Source organism: Corvus moneduloides, chromosome 4, assembly GCF_009650955.1.
Source record: "Corvus moneduloides isolate bCorMon1 chromosome 4, bCorMon1.pri, whole genome shotgun sequence".
In the NCBI taxonomy this organism is placed as follows: Eukaryota; Metazoa; Chordata; class Aves; order Passeriformes; family Corvidae; genus Corvus; species Corvus moneduloides.
The window spans coordinates 62,535,915-62,562,073 of NC_045479.1; the positions used below are offsets into that span (position 1 = coordinate 62,535,915).

The following is a 26,159-nucleotide window of genomic DNA, read 5'->3' on the forward strand; positions in this document are numbered from 1 at the left end:
GTTTAAAGGCATAGAAAGGCACAAAAATTAATTTCTGGGCATAGGGCAGCGATATGGGATACGTATCATAAAGTCACCCCAAGACAGTGTGGCTGTCACCTGATTTTTTTCTTGAGCTGTCACTGTTTTATTCAGTATGGGAAATGCAGAACGAGCTCTTCTGTTTAGAAGACAGAGCAGAGGTTTTCTCTAGCTGAGTGCCTAACCATTTGCTGCAGAAAGGCAGAGCTCTTTTCTCTTTTCCTTTCTCTCCCTCTGAATCCTCATGTTCTCTTTTTGGTGGATCCAGTATGTAGATACCGTCTCCTTCAACAGGGGATTGTTACTGGCTGTTGTCTCCTCCAGGCCAAATCTGTGTTTGCTCTGAGCATTCACAGACTTGGAAAATAAAGCATGCCTGGACTTTTCCAAGTTCTAGAACTTATGGTTAGCAAACTTGATTGTCTCTGGCACTGTAGATGATGTTTGCTGGTGGATCATTTCAAAATTACTGAGTATTTAGTAAATATCATTATTAGCACACTATCATTTATTGCATCTTTCTGTTCTGCTCCTGTGCAAAAAAAAAAGTCAGTTTATACTTATGGCTGGACAAGATCTGTCCTCAGGGCCAGATGGAAACCATTTGCTTGGTAAATTACAGTTTCCTAAAAAAGGTCAGTGGTACCACAGTACCCTGATGTTGAGTTATCGACAGAAAACGATTGCTGTGTTTTAAAGGTGGCTGCTGTGGTCTTGACACAGAGTTTTAAATTAGGTGGAGTTTGAAGTTAAGGAAATGATCCACATGTCCAAATTAAACAGATTTTTGGTTAGAGAAGCCCATGGTGGAGCCAACTATATTTGTCATGGATGCAGGTCTTTGAAGAGATGTACAAGAAGAACTTGGTATTGAAAAGGGCCTACACATTTCTGTACCTTAAAAAATCTTTGTAAACTCCAATTGCATTCTGAAACACCTAAATATCTTTAAAATTATCATGGCTGTAGCAAGTTTCAAAAATTCTATGGTAAGAACATAAAGCCAGAAAACCTGACTTTTTAAAGCTGTTTTAAGAAGTTTACATGCAGTGAACAGAGATAGCTTGTTGAACAGCAGCATACTTTGAGGAGCAGGAAAATTCCCTGAAGGTATTACCTATGCAAATAACGCCAGTGGGAAGAGACACATGTTGTGGTGAACGATGGCCAAAGCCAGGAACAGCGGGATCAAGTGGACCCAAAGGTCCATTGGTTTGATGCTGCCCCAGCCCAAAAGCCCTGAGCATTCAAAAGGCTGTGAAAAATACATAAATCCGTGCCTTACCATTGGCCACAGCCCTCCCCTCCCCTTATTTCTCATTTTTGGTTGTATTTCCAGAGAGTTCTATGTTCTTTGGTTGTTAATTGGTCCTTGTTTCCTCCCTGCCTACCCCTTCTCCCATGTGCTGTAATTCCTTCTCCCCACCTCGGTAACACCCTCTGGCTGATGTTCCATTGGTTACTGTGTGTTTTCCACGCCCTGATCGTGAGAGTACAAAACTCCCTGCAAGCCATGTTTCTTCGGCTTTTCTCTGTGGATTTTGCTTTCCAATGAATCCTTGCCCCTCACAAAGAAGTTCCTGCTCTTCTTTCCTACCTCCTTCTCGCACCCTTGCCGTCGTTGGGCAAGGTGAACCTGACCCGAAGCTTCGCCTGCCCTCCTGCACTGGGGTTGGCTCCATCCACCCCCATTCGGAGCAGGCAGAAGATTGCCTGGTGCTCGGGACAGCGTGCTAGCTGGCACAGCATCTCAGCAGACACATTATTAGCAATTTTCCTACCTGATTTTTCTCTCTGTAGCTAATGAAATTACAGCGTATGGAAAGTTGTGTAGCTAATGGGGACATACTCTTCTGTAAACCCCAGTGGCATCTTTGCTGTGTTTTCACGCTAACATCTTACTATTAACGTACATATCTTAAGTGCAAAGTTCTTTGCAAATGTGTAAGAAAAAATTCTCTTCAGTGACAGGACACGGGATAAAATTAGAAAGTGTTTTTGTATTTTTGCTATCAGCCAATTACCGTATCAAGTTTAAACTATTGCTTTAGTGTATTACTGTGCAGTTATAACAGAAATTACATTACAAGCATAAATGTTTTCTTATATAAAATTTGCTTTAGGAAAAGTGACGAGGGATGTTATTAACTGTGTTCCTTTCTGGTTTCTTCTTCATACTTAGAATTGCACATTTTAAGTGTTGCTTATCAGATATTTCAGCATATGATGTAGTAATCCAGTACTGAAAATGGTTATGGATATGGGACGGTTTAGAATGTAAGCATGTGGTAACTATTATGCAGAAGTGACATCCATGTGTGTTATGTTCGAATCTTTGAGGCTGCTGTTCTTTTCACTGGCCTAGCGTTAAAGTATCAGTAAGTACTACTTCTTTTTCTTAATTGTAATTCTCTCTTCAAACTGATCTTCATTCTATGCTTTGCTGTTGTCCCATTTTGTCACCTATGTTCTCCTCTGTATGTTCAGCTATAATGAAGAAATGTGAATACGAGATCTGTGAAATTACTGCAAATGCAGCCTTCCTTCCTTCATTCCGCTCTCCAGGCCCAGCGATATCCATATGACTGAGCATTGCTATAATGCCATAGAATGGTTTATATTGTGTGTGAAATGCCATAATATAGCCAATGAGTTTGGAATTCAAATGTGGTTAGATATATAGAATGACAGAATCCAACTCCACTGAGATAATTGTCACAGAGTCACAGGCTGGTTGAGATTGGCAGGGATCCCTGGAGTTACCTGGTCTAACCTCCAGCTCAAGTAGGGCCACTTAGAGCTGTTTGCCCAGAACAGTGGCCAGATGGCTTTTGAATAAATATCTCCCAAGGACAGAGACTCCACAATCTCCCTGGGCCACCTGTGCTCAGTCACCCCCATGGTATAAAAGGGTTCTCTGGTGTTCAGATGGCACCTCCTGTGTTTCAGGGTGTGCCTGTTGCCTTTTGTCTTCTCTGTCACTGGGCACCACTGAAAGAACTCGGCTCCGTCTTTGCCCCTGCACCCATCATGTATTTGTATACCTTGCTAGGAGCCCCCTGAGCCTTCTCCAAATGAACAGTCACAGCTCTCAGCCTTCACTTATAAGGAATACACTCCAATCTTTAGCAATCTTTTTGCTCATTGTTGGATTCTCTCCAATATGTCCATGTCTCTCATGTACTGGGAAGCCCAGAACTGGACACAGTCCTCCAGGTGTGGCTTCACTAGTGCTGAGGGGAAAGATCACCTCTCTGGATCTCTTGGCAACACTCCTCCTAATGCAGCCCAGGATACCACCCGTCTTCTTTGTGACAAGCGCACATCACAGGCTCAGGTTCAACCTGGTGTTTACCAGGACCTCCAGGTCATTTTCTGACAGCCTGTTTTCAAGATGGGTGCCCCCAACATGTACTGGTGCCTTGAGTTGTCCCTCCCCAGATGTAGGATTTTGCTTGTTGAAATTCATGGACCCCCTTTCTCCAGCCTTTCAAGGTCCCTCTGGATGGCAGCATGACCCTCTGGTGTATCAGACACTGTGCTCCCAGTTCAGTGTCATCTGCACACTTGCTGAGAGTACACTCTGTCTCATTGTCCAGGTCATTAGTGAAGATGTTAAACATGACTCGACCCAGTACTGACCCCTAGACTAAACTGCTAGTTACTGGCCTCCAACAAGAGGGTCAATGACAAAAAAAATAAACAACCAACAAAACCAAACAACAGCAACAAACCAATCAAAAAGCCCCCAAAAACTAAGTGTGGTCCAAGATACTAATGTGGTGTTCACAAGTAATTGGTACTTGATTCTACTGCCAAATCAGAGTCCTTCTGGATGTAAAAAAAGCATCTTAGTTCTTCCCGATTCTACGCATGGAAGTACATGTGACTGAGCGTTTGGAGGTTAATTCCCTTTGTGGCAGCATTTTGCAATAGTTTCAGGTCAGTAATATATTTCTCAATATGACTCTATGCTCCTCTAAGCAGAGAAGTGGGGCAGGAAAACTAAAAGCTTTTATGATCCATGTGAGAGGTTTAGTGCTAGTGTGAAAGTGTACTTGATTCATTAGGAATCACCTGCATCCCAACTCTTACTCGTCTGTTTTGTCATGAAGAGTCTGAAAACAGCTCAGAAGTGTTCTCATGAGAAAAAAACTCCTCTGCTACAACTAGGCAAGATCCCAAGAAAAGTTTTTGATTCCTGGCACAGTATTTCTGAAGCAGGAGAATGTTACTGATTGACTCTTTTCTAGCCTACACTTTAATCAAATTCAAATGCGTAATAAGAAAAGGAAAATGTTTTTATTTTCAAAAAAAAAGTTGTATTTTGATGTTTTGAGACTACAATGCATTTATTATTTAATAGGATAATACATGATTGAAATTGTTGATGCAGCCTATAACAATTTCAGAGTGATTTCTTTTGGTTTAGAAAATGACTGTGTAATTATGAGTGAGAACAATTTACTTTCTAGATTGGTGATGGAAAAGAACAACTGGCCAAGAATAAAAAGTATTTTGGTCATGGTTTTGGCTTTTATATCACAGGATAAAATAACATTCTCAATGATACCAGCACGCAAATTGTTTAGTGACAGAATTTAGTCCAGTATCATAATGAACTTTGGCAGCTAATAAAGAAAGCAAGTCAAAATAAATCATACACAGTCACGTCACCTCCTTTATGGGTGTTGTACTTAGATATGTTAAATCCTTCTATGATTTTGTTTTCCTTATGTATTTGAGTATAAAACTAAAATCATCATAATGTTTCTTGTGTTTAGAGCTAAAAATATGTAAAGAACAGTTGTGATAGAATTACGTCTTGTATACAAACTGCCTTTCCTGTCATGTTATTTAACTGATTCCTATCTAGTGTTGATTATATCGGCTGGGATATCAGTATGTTGATTGCCATCCATTTGCCTTTATCTTACATATCAAAGACACTAAATACAATTTGTGTCTCTATAAACTTTTTATTTTCCATTTTTGTTGATGATTAATGTTTTCTGTAGGCTCGAAATCAAACATTATGTCTAATTACATCTACTCAGTGCTATTTTAAACTAGTTGTGATGAATCATGTATGACAGTCTACAAGGGCTTTTAGAAAACATTGATTTATTAAGCTGTTTCTTCTAGCTCTGAAGATACACAGTAGTTCTTTTTAAGCATGAAACATTTAAATCAGTGTGCTATTGATATTTAGATTAGCTACATGCGTTTTTATGTTGATATGTATCATATAGCCTACTTGTGCCATTCTTTTGAAGCTCTTGTGGATGGTTTAATGTTGCTGCAAAACTATTTTTCTATCTTCTTTTAGAGATTGAAAATAATTCTGAGATTCTTTTCCTTTGACATTTTTTCAGCTGGCAAACTGAGTTGAACTGTCTGTTCAATTATAGGCTACAGATGTGATGAACCTTTCCATTCGAACTTACCCGAGCTACAGTTCTGACCTCATCTTTCCAAGTAAATCCAAGATTACATAGATTTTGGCAACATGCTTTTATTGTCAGTGTTAAAACAGCAATTATATTAACTGTGGGTTAGGTCTGTTCAGCTGGCTAAATGTTTGCCGGGTTTTTTTGATGAATTAATTATCTGCAATTTTAAAAAAATTGCATTTGTGTACTCTAACTTTGGACTGTGGTGCATTCATTAAATAGTAGTCTTTGACTAATATCTGCATGTGAATATTAATATGATTCCAGCTCAGACTGTCTTTGGCAAATCAGTGTGTTATTGTGCTGGAGAAAATGAGTGTATGAGATGCATGGGTTATGGCTCAGCTGTTTGTGGTATTCCTCCACCTACTCAGTGATCTTGGAGAATCATTTGTCTTCCATGTGTGACTGGGAACTGCCTTTAAATGCTGCGATTCATATTCATAGTGCAGGAGCTAGAATTTCCCTAGAAGCTTTTGAAGTGTTTTATTTCCAATAGTGGTCATAGTATTGACAGATATATCCATTTTTCCTGTATTCTGTCATGGAAAACATGGCACAAAATAATCTTTTCTGTGTTTCATGTGGCTCTGTAGAGAGAGGGGCACTGCCTCTGTAGAGCACTGTAGTTCATTCCTTAAGGCAGCACTCCTAGGATATGCGCTGCATATCAGGAAGGCAGGGCAATTGTCTTCATGCAATTGTAACACTTAATTATTTCCTGGCTCTGGCCAGAGAAAGAAGGGGAATCAAGGGAGAAGTTAGTGAAAAAAAGAGACTTAAAGAGCTTATAAAGGAAGAGGAAGGCTTATGATTTTCTTTTAGACATGGAAGTTCTTCTGGGGCCTTTTTGATTAAATAGTACAGAAACATAGAGATGTAAACATTAAATTGTGTTTTGTGGCTGTGGTGTTTGATGGAGGGTGTACTTTACAGTACATTTTTGAGAAGCTCAGAGAAATAGCAATTAACCCTGTAATGCTGAAGTTTTTATCAATTGTTAGTCATTTCCCCCATATGTATGTTTTTCAGATATAGTATTGTCTTTTTCCTTGTGCTGCCTCCTTGTGCACTACCTTCATAACTCCTGTATGCTTTTTCTGTTCACGCAGTCTTTTCTCAATGCATTTGCTACTAATCACTGTCAGATCATGCTAACCTGTATTATCCTTGCACCAACCTCCTATTTCTAGTGTTGTGTTCTTACATTATTTGTAGTTGCAATTACTGTCCATTCTACCACATCCTCAGTGGGGGGGTGTCTGCAAATGCCAACATACAGAAAACCCTAATGTATTTCAGCTACATTTTCAATGAGAGTTTCCCCCAGGCACAGATCCACTTTTATTTTAATTATAGAAAACTAAACCACCACTTGAATATTTGTGTCTATTTTGACACAATTCTCTAGTATTATTATAAAAAATGAAATGTGTAATAACTTTAAGCAGTAAGGAATAAAATTATAGTGCATTGTAGTTAAAATAATAGAATTTCCAGCTACTCTCTGAAAGCTCCAAAGGCCATCCAAGGAAAATAGTATCAAGGACAATTCCAGCATTCAAAACTTCAGACCATTCTTCATTGCTGGAAGTCTTTTCATTTGTTGATTCCAGGTGTCTAATCAGTCCTGCTCTTAAGTACTGAATTTAATTTTATTTTATTGCACAAGTGTTTCTTTCATGGAGCTTCTGTGCTGACACTGATTTTACAGGGTCTCATAGAAGCCTTTATTTGGAGGACAGTTGTTAAACCATGTTTCTTCTTAATACGTCCCTCCCTCACATACAGATTTCACTTAATAACTGTGGCCAAACATCTTGTGCTGTTAAACACAAGGTAGGATATTTAGCTCATTATCCCTCTTGGACCTTCAGCAGGTGCAGCACGTTCTGGTGCCACTGTTTGAAACCCTGAATGATCGCACCCTTCCCTTAACTCTTGCTGCTGCTGAACAATCATCCTATTTATCACTGTGTACCACAGGTTTTAGCCTTGGTCCTAAGAAGTATGTTCATGATCTGTTTGGGAATCCCCGGGGCCTTTGAACGAGAGCAATTAAGCCACTGCTTGTGGTCCTCAATCTTATCCCACTGCTTTTCCAGCTGGTACTTTTTGCTGACCAGAGACATCAGAGACCTCTCACACAGATTTTGTCTTATATTCTTCTGGATTATCTTTTCTACCCAGATTTAGCCTGACTTAAGATAGTATTTTTTTCCCTAACACTGACTCTTTGCAGAAATTATTATAACATGGTTTATAAATGCATTTTTTCCTACTCAGATTTTCACCATTGTCTGTGCTGCCAATAACAGATGTTCTGCTGCGGTTTTGTTGTCTGTCCTTTTCAATCATACCCAGTGGTTCTGTATTGAAATAATCCTCCACAATTTGAGAGAAGGAGGACAACTTCACTTTATACTGGCTACTATTTGTGACAGGCTTTTTTTTTTTACTTTCAGCACTTTTAAGTTTCCAGATGTGCCCTATTTAGTGAATGCTACTGGCAAATGGGATTTTCCTCTCTGTTCCATCTTTTCAGGATTAACCTTTAATAGTTAAGATAATGCTTAAGATATTTCCAGGAACAAGGATGAGTCAGATACCATTATATTTTTGCTATAAAGTTTTTGAAGGATATTGTGGAAGAAATGGCTAAATTATCCAGTTTGTCAGGAAAGCACATGAATAATGGAGGACATGAAGGAAGGCAATTAATAAAAGGTTGTGTTTGCTTTGAGATTCTTTGGCATTCCTACCACCCTTAATATCTCCTGATTTTTTCCTTTATGCTGTTCTTTTATTTCATGTTAGCACTAAAGCACTGAGTGCTTTGTCTTGTAAAACAAAAAGCATGATCTTTGGGACGGGTGGTTAAAGCACCAGAGGAATGCACAAACACCATAATTGTCTCCAGATCTTTAAAGGATCAAACTTTCTCCCTGGAGTTTTCCAGAACTTATTCCATGATAGCCAAGAGAAATTTAAAGATTTGGCCCTGAATTTCTACCCCACACTTAGGGATTTCATAGTGATCTAAGTATATTATGTAGCAAGGAATTTTATCTTTAGAGATATCATCTACTTAGCTGAGGCATTTGTATTGCTCTGTTTCTGTAATATTAGTATGATCACAGGTTTCAATCAATGCATATTCACATATCAAACACATAGTTGTTTGATAAGGAGGTGCTGTAACGTGCATTTCACAAACGAGCTGAGAGAAGAGTGAGCTTAGAGAATGTCCCATGCTTCTGAGCTCTCAGAAGCATACTTACTTCAGTTTGGGTGGGCACTGATGTGCTGGATGCAGACTACAGCATCCTTCACATGATCCTTGTCATCTAGAAGTGATGGCATGTAATCTGTGTCAAACTGATACAACAACATAAAATTCTTCCTGGAAAGATTTCAGCTCTGCCTGCCTCAGAAACCAAACAAGGCAATTATAAACATGTGGAGCTGGATCTGGAACCAACCATGTCTTGGCTACTTATCATTTTAAGGCAGATCAGGTAAGGAAGAGGCAGGGGCTGAGTTATTCATTCAAGACATAGCAGGAACACTGGTAAATCAACAAGTAGAACCCACCTTCTGTGTTTGAATCCTAGTTAGTATAACAACTGCCATTCCTCTTTTTCTAGAATTGTATTTAAGGTTAGTCTTAAGGTGTTTTTTTTTTGGTCTACAATAAAACAACAGGAAGTCAATACAAAAATCTTAGAAATGTTTTCTGGGAATATTTCAAGAAACTGATAGATACAAAGAACTGTCAATACATTCAAGAAAAATGTGTCTTGGTCACAATCCTGCAGCTATTTCTGTGTGAACACATAAACTGTGTTCATACATAAGACGGCTCCTCCCCACCATATTATGTACATTTGTGTCTATCGATTTCTACTGTATAGTTTCAAATATTTGCCAAAATATTTCACAAGAGCGTCCAGAACAAATTGTCAAAAACAATTGCTTGATGAAGGATGCTGTAGAACTAATGTCATTCTGTAGTTATTATCTGCAATAAACAGACATCTTTGTAGGCAGATAGTCCTACAAACCAACAGTATAATTAGAAAAAATGTAAACAGCATGTTTTTCTTTTTCAAAGTATCAAATATTTAAATGTACTAAGGAAAAGAGTTCCCTTATTAGCCTATCACAGTGACAATTACACCATGCTTCTTTACTGTTTGAACCGTTTGCTCTTTGTGTCTTTCCCATTCCTCATCATCTTTGTCCAGATCAAAAGTTTCTGGATAAATGGGAAGCTTGTCTTTTGGGCATTCCTCATAATAGCTTCGAACATATTTTCCAACAGACCATCCTTTGTATTCCTCAGGCATTTTGCATTCTAGGCCATTGTAGTGAACGTTGTAGTGATGCTTCAGCCAGTAGAAAAGATAATGAATGTTGTAATCACATCTCCAAGGATTCTCTCTCAGCCACAGTATTTTCAGAAAGTAAAGATCTTCCAGTACTCCATATTCAAAATTCTGCAAGCTGTTGTTTGATAGATCCAGCTCCTCTAAGTTATTGAGGCCTGAAAAAGCAGCTGGTCAATAGAAAAATAGTTACTGGTACCTTATAAAGATAACTTGGAAAAAAAACATTCATATCTGTGACAGGAAAAATATGCATATCTACAACAGGAAAAACATCTTTATAATTATACAGCTATTGCTGCTTTTTTTTTTTTTTTTTTTTTTTTGTCTAAAGGCTACAAAAGGACTTCTCAAACACCGAACTTTGAAATATGGCATGTTCCTTCAGAAGTGAGAAATATTAGGGGAGTGGTAGTGCTGGTAAAGCTGTAAAACACTTCATGGGTCTGCCTGAGTGTAGAACAGAGACAATGGAGGTGGATGAATGCCTGATTTGCTTATTGAATCCTACTGTTATTGTCATGGTACAGAAGTAGGAATATGGAAACTTAATATTAGACAATGTGCAGGGCCAGTTGTTTTTTTATGCATATATGTGTTTATGTGCATGTATAGAACCTTTAAATTTAAATTAATATTTTAAGATTTGGAACACAGTACACATGGAGATGCATAATAATGCTTGTGAGTTTCATTTCAGAGGGCAGTTCCTACTTTTTGCAAGGATACTATTTCATTTAATGGCAGAAGTCTTAATTTAAATAATTCAACTCTGTAATGTTAAACCTCTTAAGTACCATTTTACTAATATTACCACTTTCTGATGCTGTTTAATTGCCAAGACGGTACTAGATAAGGCTTCTTATGCTTGATACACTTTCCCTCTCTCTCTCTTCCCCCAGCTTATGTCTGCTTTTATAATTAAAACCCAAATACATATAGGCTATAAGCAAATTGCCAATAAGGATACTTGAGTTCTAATAAAATATAACTTCAAAGCAATTATATGTAGTGATTTTTAACCAAAAAGAGTTTAAATCCTTTTGGTTTGTCTGTTATTTTATTGTCCAATACAATTGAAAAGTAGCCTCATCATGTGACATATTTTCTTAGATGTATCAAAGATACTTAAAAAATCATTTAACTACTTAGCATTTTGGAAAACTGTTAGCCTTCAGGTTCCAGAATTAGCTTTTGTACTTGGTTAGTTTAGTGTTAAGAAAGGGCAGCTGAAATGTGTCTTTCTCTACTGATTTTCATGATGAATATATTTCAGTGCAAACTTCTATGAATTAATTGTATGGCATGAAAGGTAAAATTTGGACCAACTTCTAGATTTTTAAATCATGCCCCCCCCCCATTTATATCTGATAGAGACAGTATCAAAGTTTATAATTAATAAAAGAGAATTTTTAATGGATATTTAAAATTAATCTTACCAGGATCAATGTATGCTATTCCATTACTGTTTAGATTTAATATCTTCAGTTCACTGACATCTTCAAACTCCTTGGCTCGTAGCTGTCTAATTTTGTTGTTGGACAAATCAAGTTTAGCTATATCTGGAGGTATGTTACCTGGAACCTTCTTTAAATCTTAGAAAATGAAAAAGACATAACTTGTATCAGCTTTAGATTATTCTTACTGTTTAGGTATCACAGTTACATGCCAGACAGAGTATTGTCAGTCTAACAATGTTTCTTGTTTTCTTTCCCTTTTATCCCTTCTACTAGTGCCACCATGTTTTTTTAATTTCTGAATTTCATTGTTTCTTTACTTGTACCTTTACAGTTCATGTGGAAATTTTCTCTTCATTAGTGCTTATAGTAAAGCTTCTTTCAGTGTTTTATGTTTTTATTTTAGTAGAACTAGACCATTTGTTCTCACAGGGATAGGGTAAGTAGTGAAGATACTATACTAATAAAGAATGTGTGTGAAGGGCCTGATTGTGTAAAGAAAAGAAACCAGAGTAACTATATAAAAAACCATCCAGGCAGCAGAGTGGCATTCTGTCTGCTTCTCTCTCCTACATGTATCACTGGGATTTCCAAAGTAGCCAAGGACCTCTCAGTCATCAGTGTTCGTATCCTTACAGTGTTCCCTGCAAAAGAGCTTCAGAAAGAACAGTAGCAAGGGCCCATGCTTGAGAAGTGCAGACTGTGGTTTGAACCCTGTCAGAGTAATGTTAATAAACCTAATCTCCAGGGTTATTATATTTGTAGAATGAGTGTTCTAATCCTGCACTGTCATTCCAAGAAAATGAGCAGTATCTCTTGTTTGACTGTCTTTGAATGAAAGCAAGTAGTTTCTGGATCTGAGCTGGAATCTCTGTGGTCATTGTACTTCTGAAGTTCTGAAGATGTCTAGTGAATCAGGGATTTTTGAGACTAAAGCAACATATAAGAGTCTTCCTGCCTTATATCTGATTATGAGCACAGCTTTGATATTACAAAAACATCAATATTGTAACTACTCCAGCCTGCTGTGGTTGGATTGCTTCCTGCTTCTGCAGATGTCAAAGTTTCAGGGCCTATTTATTACCAAATGAATGCAAATAATGCTTGAATTTAGAGATGTTTGGCAGTACTAGAAAGCAGATTTTTTTTCAACTGTCCTTGCAAATACAAGTTCTTTGCAGAAAAGCAAACAAACTCCTTTTGTTTCCATTTTTTTTTTTGCCTTTTTTTTTTTTGTAAAACAGAATCAAGGGCATAGAGTATTTCATTCTGGAGTACTACAAGGTCTGGCTGGTCTGATGAGAAGTAAGTAAATTATTCAAAAAAAAGAGAACATACACATGGATAAATGTATTTTTAAGATGTTTCTTTCCTGACCTTTCTGACATAAACTGAAGGCTCCTGACCTGTTGTCATACCTCTTTAGACATACTTAGTAGTGGTAGAGTGCTTGTCATTCTGTTCCCTCCATTGTAAAGGAATAATGGATTGCAGCTTTTCATGTCATCTTACTGGTTTAGCAACTGATGCACTTTTTTTTCTACTCTGATTTCTTGTCCACACAGATTTAGAGCAATGTTTGTGTTTTCCCTGGATTTTGTGTGCATTACATTCCTATTTCTGATGAAAATTCCAGTGAAATTGTGCATCCGCTGTACAATATTCATATACAAAGACAGTAAGTACGATGCTTTCATCAAAGATTACCATATGTTCAGAAATACCAAATATCAATGGGATAGCTGCATCCAGCTGTCAAGCATATGCACAGTAGATCTGGTACTTCCAAAAAAGTATTGAAGCGTACTCAAGTGTCCATGCTAGGCATGCAGGAAGTTCTGGTTTGATAATACTTAGTTCTTGACCTGAAGGAGGGAGTCCCTGTACTCTCTAGTGTGCTCGTGTAGAGATTGAAATAACTTTATTCCTCCATTATTAGTATTAAAGACAATAAACCATATTTTTAAATACCATAAACTCCTTTGAAACTCCCATGAAGATCAGACGACACTGAATGTTTCTATGAACTTAGAGAAAAAAGTAACATTTTTCTTGCCAGAAAAATATATGAGTGTGTTTCTGTATTCAGCTCATCTATTTGATACCACTGAGTGGGGAGAGCTGTAAAGTCAGTCTTTGCTTATATAAGGATTATAATTTATGGCTGGGTTTTGTTCAATAACAGTTTACTGGAGACATAAAGTAATAGTGATATAATTAAGACCCGATGAAGGATAATTAAGATCATAACATATAATCTAATAATTAAGATCCTATGTACAAGGAAAGGTAAGATAGGTCAATATTTAAAAAATAGTAGATGTTAGCAGGTAAAGCAGCATAAATAATTAATAAAAAAGATGTAGTAGTTGCATGGTAAAAGAAAGAGAAAATTGAGCCAGAGGGACAGGAAAGGAATTTAACTTTAAAAGTAAAGAACATAGACCATTTTTATGACATACATAGATAAACTATGTAATCAAATACTGAAATAATGAATCCTTGATATTTAGATATTATCTCCTTATACTGAATTTTGAGCTTGTCTCTGGCATAAAAGTGCAAGAGTAGGGGCATAGTGAGGTTTTTATTCAAAATCAAGTTACTCTTAAATCAAATAAAAGTTCAGCTGAAAAAACATACTGCTGTGATCTGGTATTCCAGGCTAAACTCCACTAAAATTGGGAAAAGGTCTCAAAATGTTGGCTGCTTCAAGCAATGCTTCTTGTTTCAGAATTGTTATGTTAAAGAATGATTCTCTTCTGAATTGTTTTGTTGTTTGCTTTGTTTCATCGTGGGATAAAATATGGGAAATATAAAGCACAAATAAATGTGCACTTTTGTGTTGATATATGCCCCATCTGGTTTACCCTTAAGGCTTAACTGTGGCTCTTAGGGGCCTGAGAAAGATTTAGGGATGGAATGGATCCAAGTGTCTGAAAAACATTTCTTGAAGTCCCTTCAACTTTGAATTGTTTGCTGGGTGCTGGGAGGAAGAACACAGAGGAGGTATTTCTTCATGAACACAAACATACAATTTCTTTCCTTATTAGAAGAAATCTTGCACAGCAAATGTGAAAATGCAGAGGCTTTCCTTTGCAGTCGGGTTCCTTTGGGCATTGAAAACAGAGCTGGCTGCTCCAGTTCTGCTTCACAACTCGCTTCTGACAAAGTTATTGCTATCTTTGTGTTTGTACAATGGAAGAAAGAAAAGACACTCTGTGCTTTTCTTGATCAGTTCAACAGTTTCAGCACAGCTGTAATTTGACTGATTCGTATGTTTACAGTTGTACAATCAGACTAGTAACTTAAGTAATATGCTTAGTTTTTATTCCTGTTGATTTCTGTTAGATACTTACATTAGAGCACTAAGGATTATCTGTGGAATTTGGGCTGCAGAGCAGAGATAAAATGCAGAAAGTATTCCTACTTATTGCTGGTAGTTACAAGAGAAAACCAATTAACAGTATCAGTTTAAGTAAAGCAAGTACTAGTACTACATTCATTTGCAGTAAATAATGTGTGAATAAATGTAGTAAGGATTAAATAAATAGAATATTAAAATCATTAATTCAGTTATAATGACAGATACAAACCTTTTCTTTTGCAGTTCAGAGTTGGCATGGGAAACACATACATGTGGCACAAAGAGGAATCAAATTCTGGTTTGACAGGTTCAGGCTTCTCCCGTTTTATGTTTTTGGGGTCCTGCCTGTCCTCTTCACTACATAGCTGATCAGCTTTTATCTGCTTTAGCTTTTGATTTTTCAGTTCTATTGGGTGCACACATTTGGCATAATTTCCCAAATTCCTGTTTGTTGGAACCTGTAGCATTGTAACAAGGGTTTCTAGTTCACAGCTGCAATGCCAGGGATTATCATAAAGACGTAGGTAGTTTAAACTGGGCGTATAAATAAAAATCTCCTCAGATAAAATCTTAATTTGGTTATGCTGAAGTAAGAGTGTGGTAAGTTTATCCAAACCATAAAAAGCCTCGCTCTCAATTTTTGATATGTCATTCTGTTGTAAATCCAGCGTTTTCAATACTTTGTACTTGGAGAACATATTATTCTTCAACTTACGAATCCTGTTTCTTGCTAGCAGCATATGTTTTGTATCCTCTGGCCAATCAGGTGCCACAAAAACCAATTTTCTTTCCTGACAATCTAGGTATTTCTCATGAAGGTAAGTGTAAATATCACATGTTAGGCCTCGGGCATTGCGCTTAACAGTGCTAGATGCTCTCCTTAAGACGTTTTCCCTTTCATTGTTTCTCAAACTCCTATTCCTTGTCCTCCTACAGTCAGATGTATTACAAAGAAGAAGTAGTAATATAATAGTAACTACTTGCATCCTGACATTCAGCTGGCCCCAGTTATTTTCTGTGACAGCTGGAACAGTTGAAATTTTTCGATAGTCAAAATCAGTGTTGTACAGGTCTGAGGAGGCACAGCTGCAGTGTGTGGGATCCCTGTGTTGGAAGAAAAGTAAAAGATTAGAACAGATGAAATGGGAATTTTCATGGAGGCTTGTATATAATATGCAGTCAAGTACTCAGTCATCACACTACTTGGAACTTCACAAATACTTTGAAGATTTAAGGTCCTATCTCTTTTTATTTGTTTGTTTGTTAGTTTTTATTGACTCTGGTCTACTGTTTTTTGTTTTGATTAAACATGGGAAACTATATGGACAATTTCTCACTAATAGTTGTTAGGAGATTCTCATGTGTTCAGGAAAACAGCATCAGGCTGGACCTTTTAGTATTTAAGTTAATCTTGGAAGCTGAGCTCAGATGAGGAGTTTGAAGCTGGTCTTTTCCTACTTCTTGAGTGCTGAACAACAGGAACACATACACAGTCAGACTGGGGAAAGCCATCCAGTGTCCATCAAACTCCCAGTTTTAATTTGCCCTCAAGGGTGGGCTTGTTTTCAAGTCATTTTCTCAGGACTGTTCACCCCAGTTTTTGGGATTTTGTGCTTTCATCTCAGTAATCTGCTGTGACCATGGGTTCAGGATATTGGCCCAGACGGACTGAACCTGTATGAGGAATTCTTACATTTATGTCATACACTGAGAATTTCAACTGTTCACCTTTAATGTGATAGGTTTTTGAATTTGGTTGGGGTATTTCGTTTTGTTTTGGGTGTGGAGTTTGTTGTTTGGTTTTGGTTTTTTTTAGGTGAATTAAAAAACTTGCAAGACTTAATTTTATCTGTGAATGCCAGGGATTAAATATATGAACTACAAACTTTTTGTATTAATTCTAATTTATACCAGGAACAAAAATTTTTTCAAATTCTGTGGTTATTTGGGCAGCAAATCTTTCTGATAAAAAAGTAGAGACTTGTGTTCTTAAGTACTTTGAAAATGGAGTTTAGTAGGATTCAATGAAGGAACCATGAAGTTGTCATTGGTTTTCTCCAGTACCAGAGCAAAATGATATATTCAGTCTCAATTAAATTTGATAAACAGGCTTCAAAACTTCACCAGTCTGGGAGGAGGGTTTTGTTGTTATTGTGAGCTTGGAGTTGTCAACAACAATACATTTTAATCCTGTGTTGTTTACAACTTCATTTATTCCTTCAGTAGCCCACTTGGGCTCTAAAAGTGTCTCACTAAATTTCTTGGTGTTTTTAAGAGCTTTAATTTGAAAGGTGTCTAAGAATGCAGTCACCATTATATATTTGTCCGTTTTTTCTCAGTTTAACATTTTTAGTTTTATCTCGCTTCCATTAATTAATGCTTTTTCATCGCTCTTCCTTGATGGAAAAACAGTGTTTGAATTTGCTTTAATTAATAATTTCTTAGAAAAGGCAATGTTATATGCAAATTTTTCTTACAATAAATCAAAGAATAACATTAATATTTTGTTCAGAAATTATGTTTCTTAATAGATTCATCCATTTATGGGCTATTTCTAATGTTAAGCATATAAAAAAAAAATTTGGTGTCATTTGTAGTCACTTTGTAGTGAAGTGTTAATCCGATGTTCTAGCCCAGAAACACACCAATATTTACACACAAGCTTTTAAAAATTACCATAGGTAAAATGCAGCTTAAGAACTTCAAACAAAAATGATTTGGGATAGCCAAACCAGTGGTGCAAGGGCTGGTTTTTTCCCTTTATCAATAGATCTAGTAATTTTATCATAGCAAACTATCAAATTAGTGAGGAATGCTTTGCCCTTGATAGGCTCATGCTGGCTGTTTGCTGTCACTTTTTCATCCTTTGTGTGCTTGGACAGGGCTTCACAGAGGATTTGCTACATAACCTTCCCAGGGACTCAGATGAAGCTGACTGGCCTGTAGTTTCTCAGATCTTCTTCCATTTCCTGAAAATGGATGTGGTATTTCCCATCTTCCAGTCATTAGAAATCTCCTCTGACCGTCATGACCTTTCAAAAATGAGTGAAGCCTCTCAATGACAAGAGACAGCTTTCTTCTTCTTGGATGCACCCTGTCTCATCCCATTTCCTCAGGTGCTCCCTGACATTAACTTCTTCTGTGATGGGGGTATTGCTTCACTCTCACAGACTCTGCTCACAGGCTCCAGCCAGGCACCTGAGAAGCCTTTAGACAAGCCTCAGCTGTAAAAACTGATGGAAAAAAGTAATTGAGTAGCTTGTCCTTGAAGATTAACCACTTTTCCTGGGCCCCTTTGCCCTCCAGGGCTGCCTACCACGAGATCCTATTAAACAGATCTCTTAACTAGTCAAAATCTGCTAGCAAGTTCAGGGTTTTTTCTTCTACCGTTTGTCCAATTTTCTTCTGTATGGATTTTGAACTTCTCATTTTCATGGCTGCAGTAACCAAAGCCACTCAAGTTCATTCAAGTTCACATTCACTCAAGTTCACATTCCTTGACATGTTGAAGAACACATTCCCGAGACCACTTGTCAGTCAGCTGGATCAAGAAATTGTCTTCAACATTCTCTAGAAGTCTCCAGGATTGTTCATGCCCAGCCATATTTTCTGGCAGCAGATATGAGTGACTAAAGTCTCTCATGAGTAACCAAGATAGGCAAGAGTAAGGCTTCCTTCAGCTGCCCAAAGGTTTCACCCACCATCTCTTCTTGACTGAGCAGATCAAGCAGTCTGCAGCAGATACCTACCACAATGTAATACTCATAGGTCTAGCTTATAATCATTACAAATAAGCTCTTGATTGACTTGTCACCTATTCCAATGCAAAGCTCCATTCATTCAAGCAATACTTTGCATAGAGTACAGCCCATCCTCACCTTTTTGTGCAGTTGTTCCTAAATGTTCTGGAACCTTTTATTGTACCCCTTCAGTTGTGTATGCTACCCTTTGCATCTCTGGAGTCACAGTGAAATCACAGCTCTGTACCTGTGCATGGACTTTGGTGCCTGCTGGTTGATTCCCAAGTTACAAGTATTTGTGTTCAGACACTTGAGATAGAACCCTTTATACTGCTTTTGCATGGAAGGTTTCAGAGATTTTCCTCATCCCTATCCCCCCAGCTTTCTCACACTCCCTGTGCCTTCACTCCCTTCCAGGTTATGGTTATCCTCCATCTACATACCTATTTTTACTGATAACTCCTCTCTCAAATCCTTTGTTGCAGGAATATATTTCAAAAGCACAAACTTTCCATTTTAGGGTTGTTTGGTTGGTACTGGATTTCCAGTTATCTGGATTGTCCTTTTGCCTGATAACTGAAGTAGGGCAAAGGTGACCACCACATGGAAAAAGACACAGACTCAACTATTACATTTTCATGTACAAGCACTTACTTTTTGCCTTTGTATTATATTGACATTTACTGTAAAACATTCATCATACTAGGAGATTTGTTCCCATTATATAAGAATGGAACAATATCAGTAATACATGTTCTGCAGGTCACTAAAACATGGAAGCCTTATAATTACTCAAGTTTAATGTTCCACCTAGAAGGTAGAACTAAACAGGAAGCATTGTGTAAATTATATATTATATTACTGGTTAGAGAAATGTACCAGAGTTCATGGAGAAAATTCACCAGTGGTTTAGATACCAAGATTGGCTGACTGTAATCTTGGTTTAGCAAAATGTGTAAACATGTACTAACCTTCAATCATGTGAAAAGTCCCTTGTGTTCTGTCGGACTGTATAGTGTATGTATCCTTTAAAATGATTAAATGACCATACTTCAAGTGAGTAACAGTAGCATCATGCCTCTCAGTATTCTACTTTGAGGCTTCCAAAGAAAATGGCTGAGATGATGAATATTGGGATGATTTAAAGATATTTACTCATGTTTTTTACCTTGTTACATACAAATATAATTTTAATATACTTCTGGATTTTTTTTTAATCATTCAGCCTATGTAAATCTATTTAAATCTGTTGTGTAGAGATAGTACTAATGGAACTCTATGACTATTGACAAGGTAAAATTAAAAAGAAAATGAAAGTGTGGTTTTTTAATCCTGAAGGAAATTTAGAGGCATGTGTAATAGAAATACTTTTTTGACTGATTTGCAGGATTCTGTCTGCTATACAAAATGAAATAAATGCCCCATACATTTCACTTAGGTAGCAGTTCTTTTATCTTTTTAATTTATTTAAAAATATATGCTAGATTCCCTTATGTGTTGCACAGAGTTTTACAGAAACTTTTAAAAGAAAATGCTATCCAAAAACTTCTTCTGCATGTCCAGTTCCTCATGATGATGCAAGAAGTTTGCAAGTTAGATATGTTCTTAAAAGTTTGTTTTTGAAAGAGAGGATTGTGGATAGGTGCATTGTGTGAGCCAAGGCCTTGTGTGACAACTGTAAAAGAAAGAGATATCCCAAACTGCTATTTGGAAGATCAGTGAGCTGAAGGCAGAGAATTTGCAAACTTACAAAAGTCTGCCATTCCTGTTTCAGAGGTATCCCTAGAGACTCAGAGTCTGCCTGGGAGGTAGAATTGCTGGATTAAAAGCTGCCATGGAGGAAAAGAGGCATGCTGTTCACAATAGCAGCCATCACAAAGATCTATAAGGATTTGAAGAATAGCTGTACATTGTTTCTCTTTCCTATGAGGAAAACAGATGTATGTCTTTCAACAACATCCCCACAAAGTTCAGAAACATGTTTGCATAATACATTTTAACTTTGGCTTTTCTTAGTCTGAAATGCCATATCCTCATATAACTAACATTTGTTTTGGCAAAGTTTTGCATTAGTGTCTCCAGTCCTACCACTCATCTCCTCATCTGTATTACTTTTATTATAATCTGTGTTTTCTCGATGTTGGCTGATATTTTGTTCTTTTTAGATTTCCATATATTTATGCTGAAGCTTGAAACATCATTTTTTTGATGTGTAAATAGCAAAGAAAAATTTTCCACTGACAAAATACCTTTTGCAGTTACTTTGTACCTTGTTAATATGACATTTTCCCAGTCACATGTGATGCTTCTGATTTAAAACCATAAGATTACACTCTTTGTATTGATGATTTTTAGACAAAAAGCAAAGCTCATTGTTTCTGAGATTATGGGGATGTACAAAAAAGTTGCTGTCCCATGAAGAATCTGATAGCAGACAGATTTCATGAACATTTCACATGGCAATCCCAAAAGCATTAGCTCAGCACAGGTCCTGTGTACTATGGTAACTAACACAAAGTGCTTAGAGGTGGCAGTATTGCATTTCATAATGCTGCACATGAAGTTTGCTGTGGTGTATCAGACAACCTTTATTGGAGCAAGGAGCTAGTGAAGTGTAGGGGTCATTTTTTATTCTCTCATACTATTCCATACAAACATTTTAGCCTCCATATTGTACAACAGAGATAATCAGCTAAAATTTCCCTCTGAAAACTTCTGTTACATATGGTAGACATGAATACTGTCCATCAGGAGTAAATGTCAGAAGGTGAGTTTGTCAGATTTCTTTAAAACTATCCTGAGATTTCAAATGCCAAAATTAATTGAAAAACCAGTATGACAGGATTCCTGCACAATTTAGCTGTAACACAAACAAGGATTTTTAGTAGTCTGTGTGATTGCTGAGTTTTAAAGAAGATGTTACTTTAAAAATGGAAGAAGAAGGCATGTGTTAAAATTCCCAGATCATAAAAATTGGTCATATGGCCAATAAAGGAAATCAGCTTCTCTTCAAAACTATTATAAGGTTTTGATCACAGTCTTCAAAACGCAGTAAGAAATGCTTACCTGTGTCTTAAATTATGCAGCCTTGCAGCAACATATACATTAAAAAGACTCAGACCTACCAGAGTATTTACCCCAGTCTCTTAATTTAGTATCTGTTTTATCAGATATGTTTGGAAATATACTTCTCCAAGTTTTATTTTTCCCCACTCATTTCTGTGGAATATCACACTAAAAGGCAAAAAGGTTTGGGCTTCTATGAGGAAGGATACTTTTACTTCTGTACTTAATATGAATTAAATATTTCCAATTAAAAAAAAAGGCTCCACAAATAACACATACCTTTATAGTCTAATATCTGGTTCTAATGCGCATTGTTGGAGGTTTTTTTGTGAAATGTAGTCTTATACTTAATTTCTTAATATTTTTGTATTATTTTTTAAAAACAGCATTCTTTTACTCCTCCTATCTCTTTGCATTTGTGTTCAGTTCAAGTTAGCAGGTTTCCCCACTCTATATTGAAAGCACAAAGTCAGTTCCAAAAGTCAGTATGCCACTCCTTAAGCAGTCAGCTCCTCAGTGGGAGTTCCCATCTTCTTCAAAATGACTAATTTTGCTGACTTGCAGACCTGCATGACTACAACTAAATGTCTACCAGAGCAGAAGGTCCTAATTCTAGGTTTTGATTTTCTCTATGCTTTCATTTGTGGTGCTTGTGGTAATTGTTATTTATCCCAGTTAGAAATGTAGTTCAGTCAAATGAATAGTTTTCAGTGTGGTATAAGCCTGCAGATGGAAATTTAAATAAATTCAGAGTATAGATTCTTGATTTTACGGAGTGCTGTTGATTAACATTTTCCACTTACACAATTTGCTTTCTCTTAACTAACGTTTAGTATAAAGAAGTGTTTTCCAAAAGAACTGATCAAAACCTAAAATTGCATGACTCACTTTTGGATAATTCCCTTTTGTAACTCTTCCAATTTTTTCAGTTTCTTTTAATAGTACTCTTCTAAAATAATTACATTATTTGAGAAGTTTTAACTACACATTTCTGCTTTTAATGTCTTTTGATAGAGATCTGGTTTTCATTTCCAGCAGGCAGTGCTGGAATAGCAAAAAATAGCAAAAGCAGTCCAACAAACTTACACTGAAAAGTCATATTTGCAAAGCATGCACAAAGGAGTTCCAAATAGTTAAAAAAGTATGCTTTTGCAGTTTTACTTGAGATAACTTTACAATGTTACTGATTTCATATGGTGAAATATCTTGCACAATAGTGCTATTCCCCAGTAATTTACAACACAATGAGAAGGGGGAAAAGTGCAGCAGAAGGAATGGACTTTCAAACTCCAGCAAGTAGATAATTCTATTTCATATTGAACATCTTTTCTTTACAGTAATTTTCAGAAAACTTTAACTATGGCATTTTATGTTCTTTTGATTCTGTATCATGCCCTTGTAAAAAAATGCTCTCTGTTTTTCTGTGGGTTTTTTGCAAAGCTTCCCCAGTTAACAACAGTAAGTGAGTTTAGCTCACTGTAGAAAATTCACAAAGTTTTACCATACCTGGACTCTGGAAAAGCCTGTCACAAGGTCATCTGTTTGGAAATTCCAGGCTGCGTTCAGGTTTGTAGTTCACGTCTTTCTTTCATAATGTGAAGCAGAGGATCCTTTATATGACTGGCAGCATCCTGCATTCATGGTATACTGAAGTTGAGCAAGCACTGCAGCAGCCTTCCAGGGTTTTGAATTACATGACTACAGCTGTTTAAGTTTTACTAAGGAATAATAGCACTATAGGTTTGGATCACTTCCAGCAAACTGTCAGATCTATAAACAGCTAGTACTTACTGCATAATGAGAACAAGCCTTGCTTTTTGTAGCCATAAATAGACTAATTGTATGTTATGATTAGTTGGGGGTTTATATCTGGAGCTTTAAAAATGCAGTATTTACTAAGATATCAAAAAAATAAAAGCCACTCTGTGCTGGAAAAAAATACAAATTTACAGTTGATTTCCTGAGAAGGAAGTTAATTAAAAAGTGAACTTTTGTTACAGTTTTACATTGGTCTAATATATAAATTGAAGTGGTATTTATAACTGCAATCTAAAAATAGTTATGTTTTGGATTATTGTAGTATCCTACTAAACTTCTACAGAAAACCAGGGTTTTAGAATGCAGTACTGTTTTAGAAACTTTCAAGTATATACTGTACCTTGAAACATACTCCAAAAGCAGTATGAAATGCCAAATTGTAAGACAATGGAAGTCTCCTAATGTTTAAGTAAAGACTCAGGCATAAATTTCTTCATATACTGAGAAGATTCTCCATATAACAAAATGCATGTGAAATGATAGCGATGGAGTCTGAGGAATATAACAGTTTAACTTTCCATCTAACAAAACCTTTTCAGAACAAAGGATGAGGCAGATGGGACAACAGTCTTGTTCTGATTGCTCTCTACTGAGCGTCTGTTTTCTTGTTTATGAGAATCATGCTGAGATTGTTGTGCAGTGACAGTGTGAAATTTGAAATGAGGGCTGAGGTTAGAGGAAAGTTAAGAACTACCTACCTCTGAGTAACTTTTTCAAAATGCCAGTAATTGGTTCTGTTTCCCGAAAGCATCATTCCTGCTTGTTTGGAAGTGTCATCATGAGCCGTAGGGATCTGCCTCTAGAAAGCGTGATCCAGTAGTAGTCAGGGAGAAGTGATCATCATCAAACTGGGAAAACCACAATCCTCCCTTTCCAGAGGACCGTGGGTTTGCTTGCCAGTGTATTTGAGAGCTCAGAAAGGAATTCCACAACTTTCTCCATTTTAGGATACTGGAACAGTGCTTAATGATTATGACCAAGTACTTAAGTGAACATTTAAAACCAAAAAAAACATCGAATTGCATCACAGTTGGATAAAGGATTTTAAAAAGGTTTTTTTCCCCTCACTGGATGAACTAAACCAAAGGGAACTTTTGTAATGTTAACATTTCAGAATTAGTTGGAAAACTGTAGAGAAGTTATACTATAAACATTGAAATTGTGCTTAAAATATTATATAGGATGTGTGTTTTTCATGTTTTTTTCGTGTTTCTTGGTTTTTTCTTTTGTTTTAATATTACAGTTCTTTTTATATGAGTTCTTCTATTGCCACTACTTCTGCAGGATTTGAATATTTATTTAGAAAGCCCTTCTGAAAAATGGGTGATTATGTTAAGGGTTGTGTGATTGGCAACTTAAGGACCAAGGCATTTAATTAGCTCGTTAAAACAGAGGCAGAAAACTGAGAATTAAGCAGACATTTTCGAGTCCATTGTTATAAAACAAGGCCATCTTTTCTTTGAATATTATGTTCTTATGTGGTAATAATACTAGATAAATTGTAGGCATGGGAGTTTTTGCACAAACTCATGGTAATTAAGATTTTATCTGTATGGTACAGATAGTAAATATTTTTATTAATGAATTTCAATGTATTTCTATAAAAATCTAGAGATCCTGTTGATTCTTGCTCAAAAGGTACCCTATTACACCACTGACATTCTCAGAGCCCCACCTAGAAAGCATAAGATATCTTTGTTCTGCTTCTGATGCTGAACAAGTATAGGTGGAAAATTTTCTGCTTTTAGACACAAAACTGGTAAGACCTAAGGGTATAAAGCAATTGTATATCATGCCCAAAATGTGTTACAGCAGTCTGTCACTTGCTGTGGGTAACAACAGCTGGATAAGAGAACACAAGCCACTGGGAAAAATAAATTTATCCCTTTCATTTCTTGACATCTGCGGGGTGTTCCCCCCGCTCCAGCTTAATTGGGAGAATTCTCGTTTTGGACAAATTCTGGCTTCTTCGGACATTATCAAGCAACAAAAAAGGGGCCATCACTTGGGGATTGAATCTGAGCTATGTTCTTTATTTTTATTGAAGAAGAGGATGATTGTTTATATTTACTGAGTACAAACTTGTGTAACTGAAGAATAGTATAAGTTACACATGCTCTGCTATTTATTTTTAGAAAAATGCTAATTCAGGAATATGTTAATATAAGCTCTTTTTTTGGACAATGGAAAATTAAAAGAAAAATAGCATGTGGAGACAAGCCATCAGTGTAATGTGCCAAACATCTGAAAGGATGTCACAATTCATTTTATGATTCATGACAAAGACAGGATACAAAAAAGATAGTCCCATTGTAAACTGAGCCTCTGGACAGAGGGAGCAAATTTGGGGTAATTACATCATTACTTGAAATTATAATTGGAGAATTAACCCTGATATGCAAATGAACCAAATTTATAAAAGTGTGAAAAACCCATGACCCAGGGTCCATCTTGGGTGGAGCCCCTCAGAGGCCTTTGACTCCCAAGGTGCACCTTTGAAGGCCCTTCAAATAAATACCCGCTTTATTCTCTTAATCATATGTAGCCTCTGTTGTCAGGTAGCCATTTCAAGGCATCACCATGTGCCTCAGAGAGTACTTCCTCAATTCTGAATGTTGATTTTCAAATTTTTACCCTCAAAGTGTATTGCCAATACTGGAATCACAAAAGTGTTTCTTCAAATTCCCTTCTGTGCTGCAGACGGTGTTCTCCCTTGCAGGGTGGATTCCACAAATCCAGTCGGTTCTGGGAGAAAGACAGAATTGTAAAGTAGTGTATGTGTAGCAAAAAAACCCTGAATAAAAATTCATATTCTTTGGAAATAAGAAACTATAGAAAGATTAAACCAA

At 36.7% G+C, this 26,159-nt stretch overlaps 2 protein-coding genes across 6 annotated transcripts in view; one reads left to right on the top strand and one right to left on the bottom strand.

Moving 5' to 3' along the window:
* Positions 1-8,071: 8,071 nt before the first annotated feature.
* On the bottom strand, positions 8,072-24,237 carry LRRC17 (leucine rich repeat containing 17). 5 transcript variants are annotated; one of them, XM_032105496.1, is made up of 6 exons: positions 24,009-24,236; positions 22,999-23,123; positions 18,870-19,002; positions 14,916-15,790; positions 11,302-11,457; positions 8,072-10,032 (listed from the first exon to the last, which is right to left on the bottom strand). In XM_032105496.1, the coding sequence occupies exons 4-6, from the start codon at positions 15,670-15,672 to the stop codon at positions 9,629-9,631; spliced, it is 1,317 nt and encodes a 438-aa protein (XP_031961387.1). In that variant the 5' UTR covers positions 15,673-15,790; positions 18,870-19,002; positions 22,999-23,123; positions 24,009-24,236; the 3' UTR covers positions 8,072-9,628. The 5 variants fall into 5 exon arrangements, with proteins under 5 accessions (XP_031961387.1, XP_031961389.1, XP_031961385.1 ...); XM_032105498.1 differs by lacking the exon at positions 18,870-19,002 and having other exon boundaries at positions 8,072-10,020; positions 24,009-24,237; XM_032105494.1 differs by lacking the exon at positions 18,870-19,002.
* Positions 21,184-26,159, top strand: part of FBXL13 (F-box and leucine rich repeat protein 13) — a 30,349-nt gene continuing 25,373 nt past the window's right edge. Inside the window, 3 exon segments of the mRNA XM_032107013.1 lie at positions 21,184-21,193; positions 22,956-22,985; positions 22,988-23,065. Of these exon segments, the coding sequence (XP_031962904.1) occupies positions 21,184-21,193; positions 22,956-22,985; positions 22,988-23,065 (118 nt within the window).

Bases quoted from the DNA above. Each gene is read 5' to 3' on its own strand.
- LRRC17 (XM_032105494.1), bottom strand. From the start codon at position 15,672: ATGCAAGTAGTTACTATTATATTACTACTTCTTCTTTGTAATACATCT. The intron at 11,458-14,915 runs GTTTGTATCTGT...TCATTTTCTAAG, and splicing joins TCTGAACTGCAAAAGAAAAG to ATTTAAAGAAGGTTCCAGGT. The intron at 10,033-11,301 runs GTAAGATTAATT...TCTATTGACCAG, and splicing joins AATAGCATACATTGATCCTG to CTGCTTTTTCAGGCCTCAAT.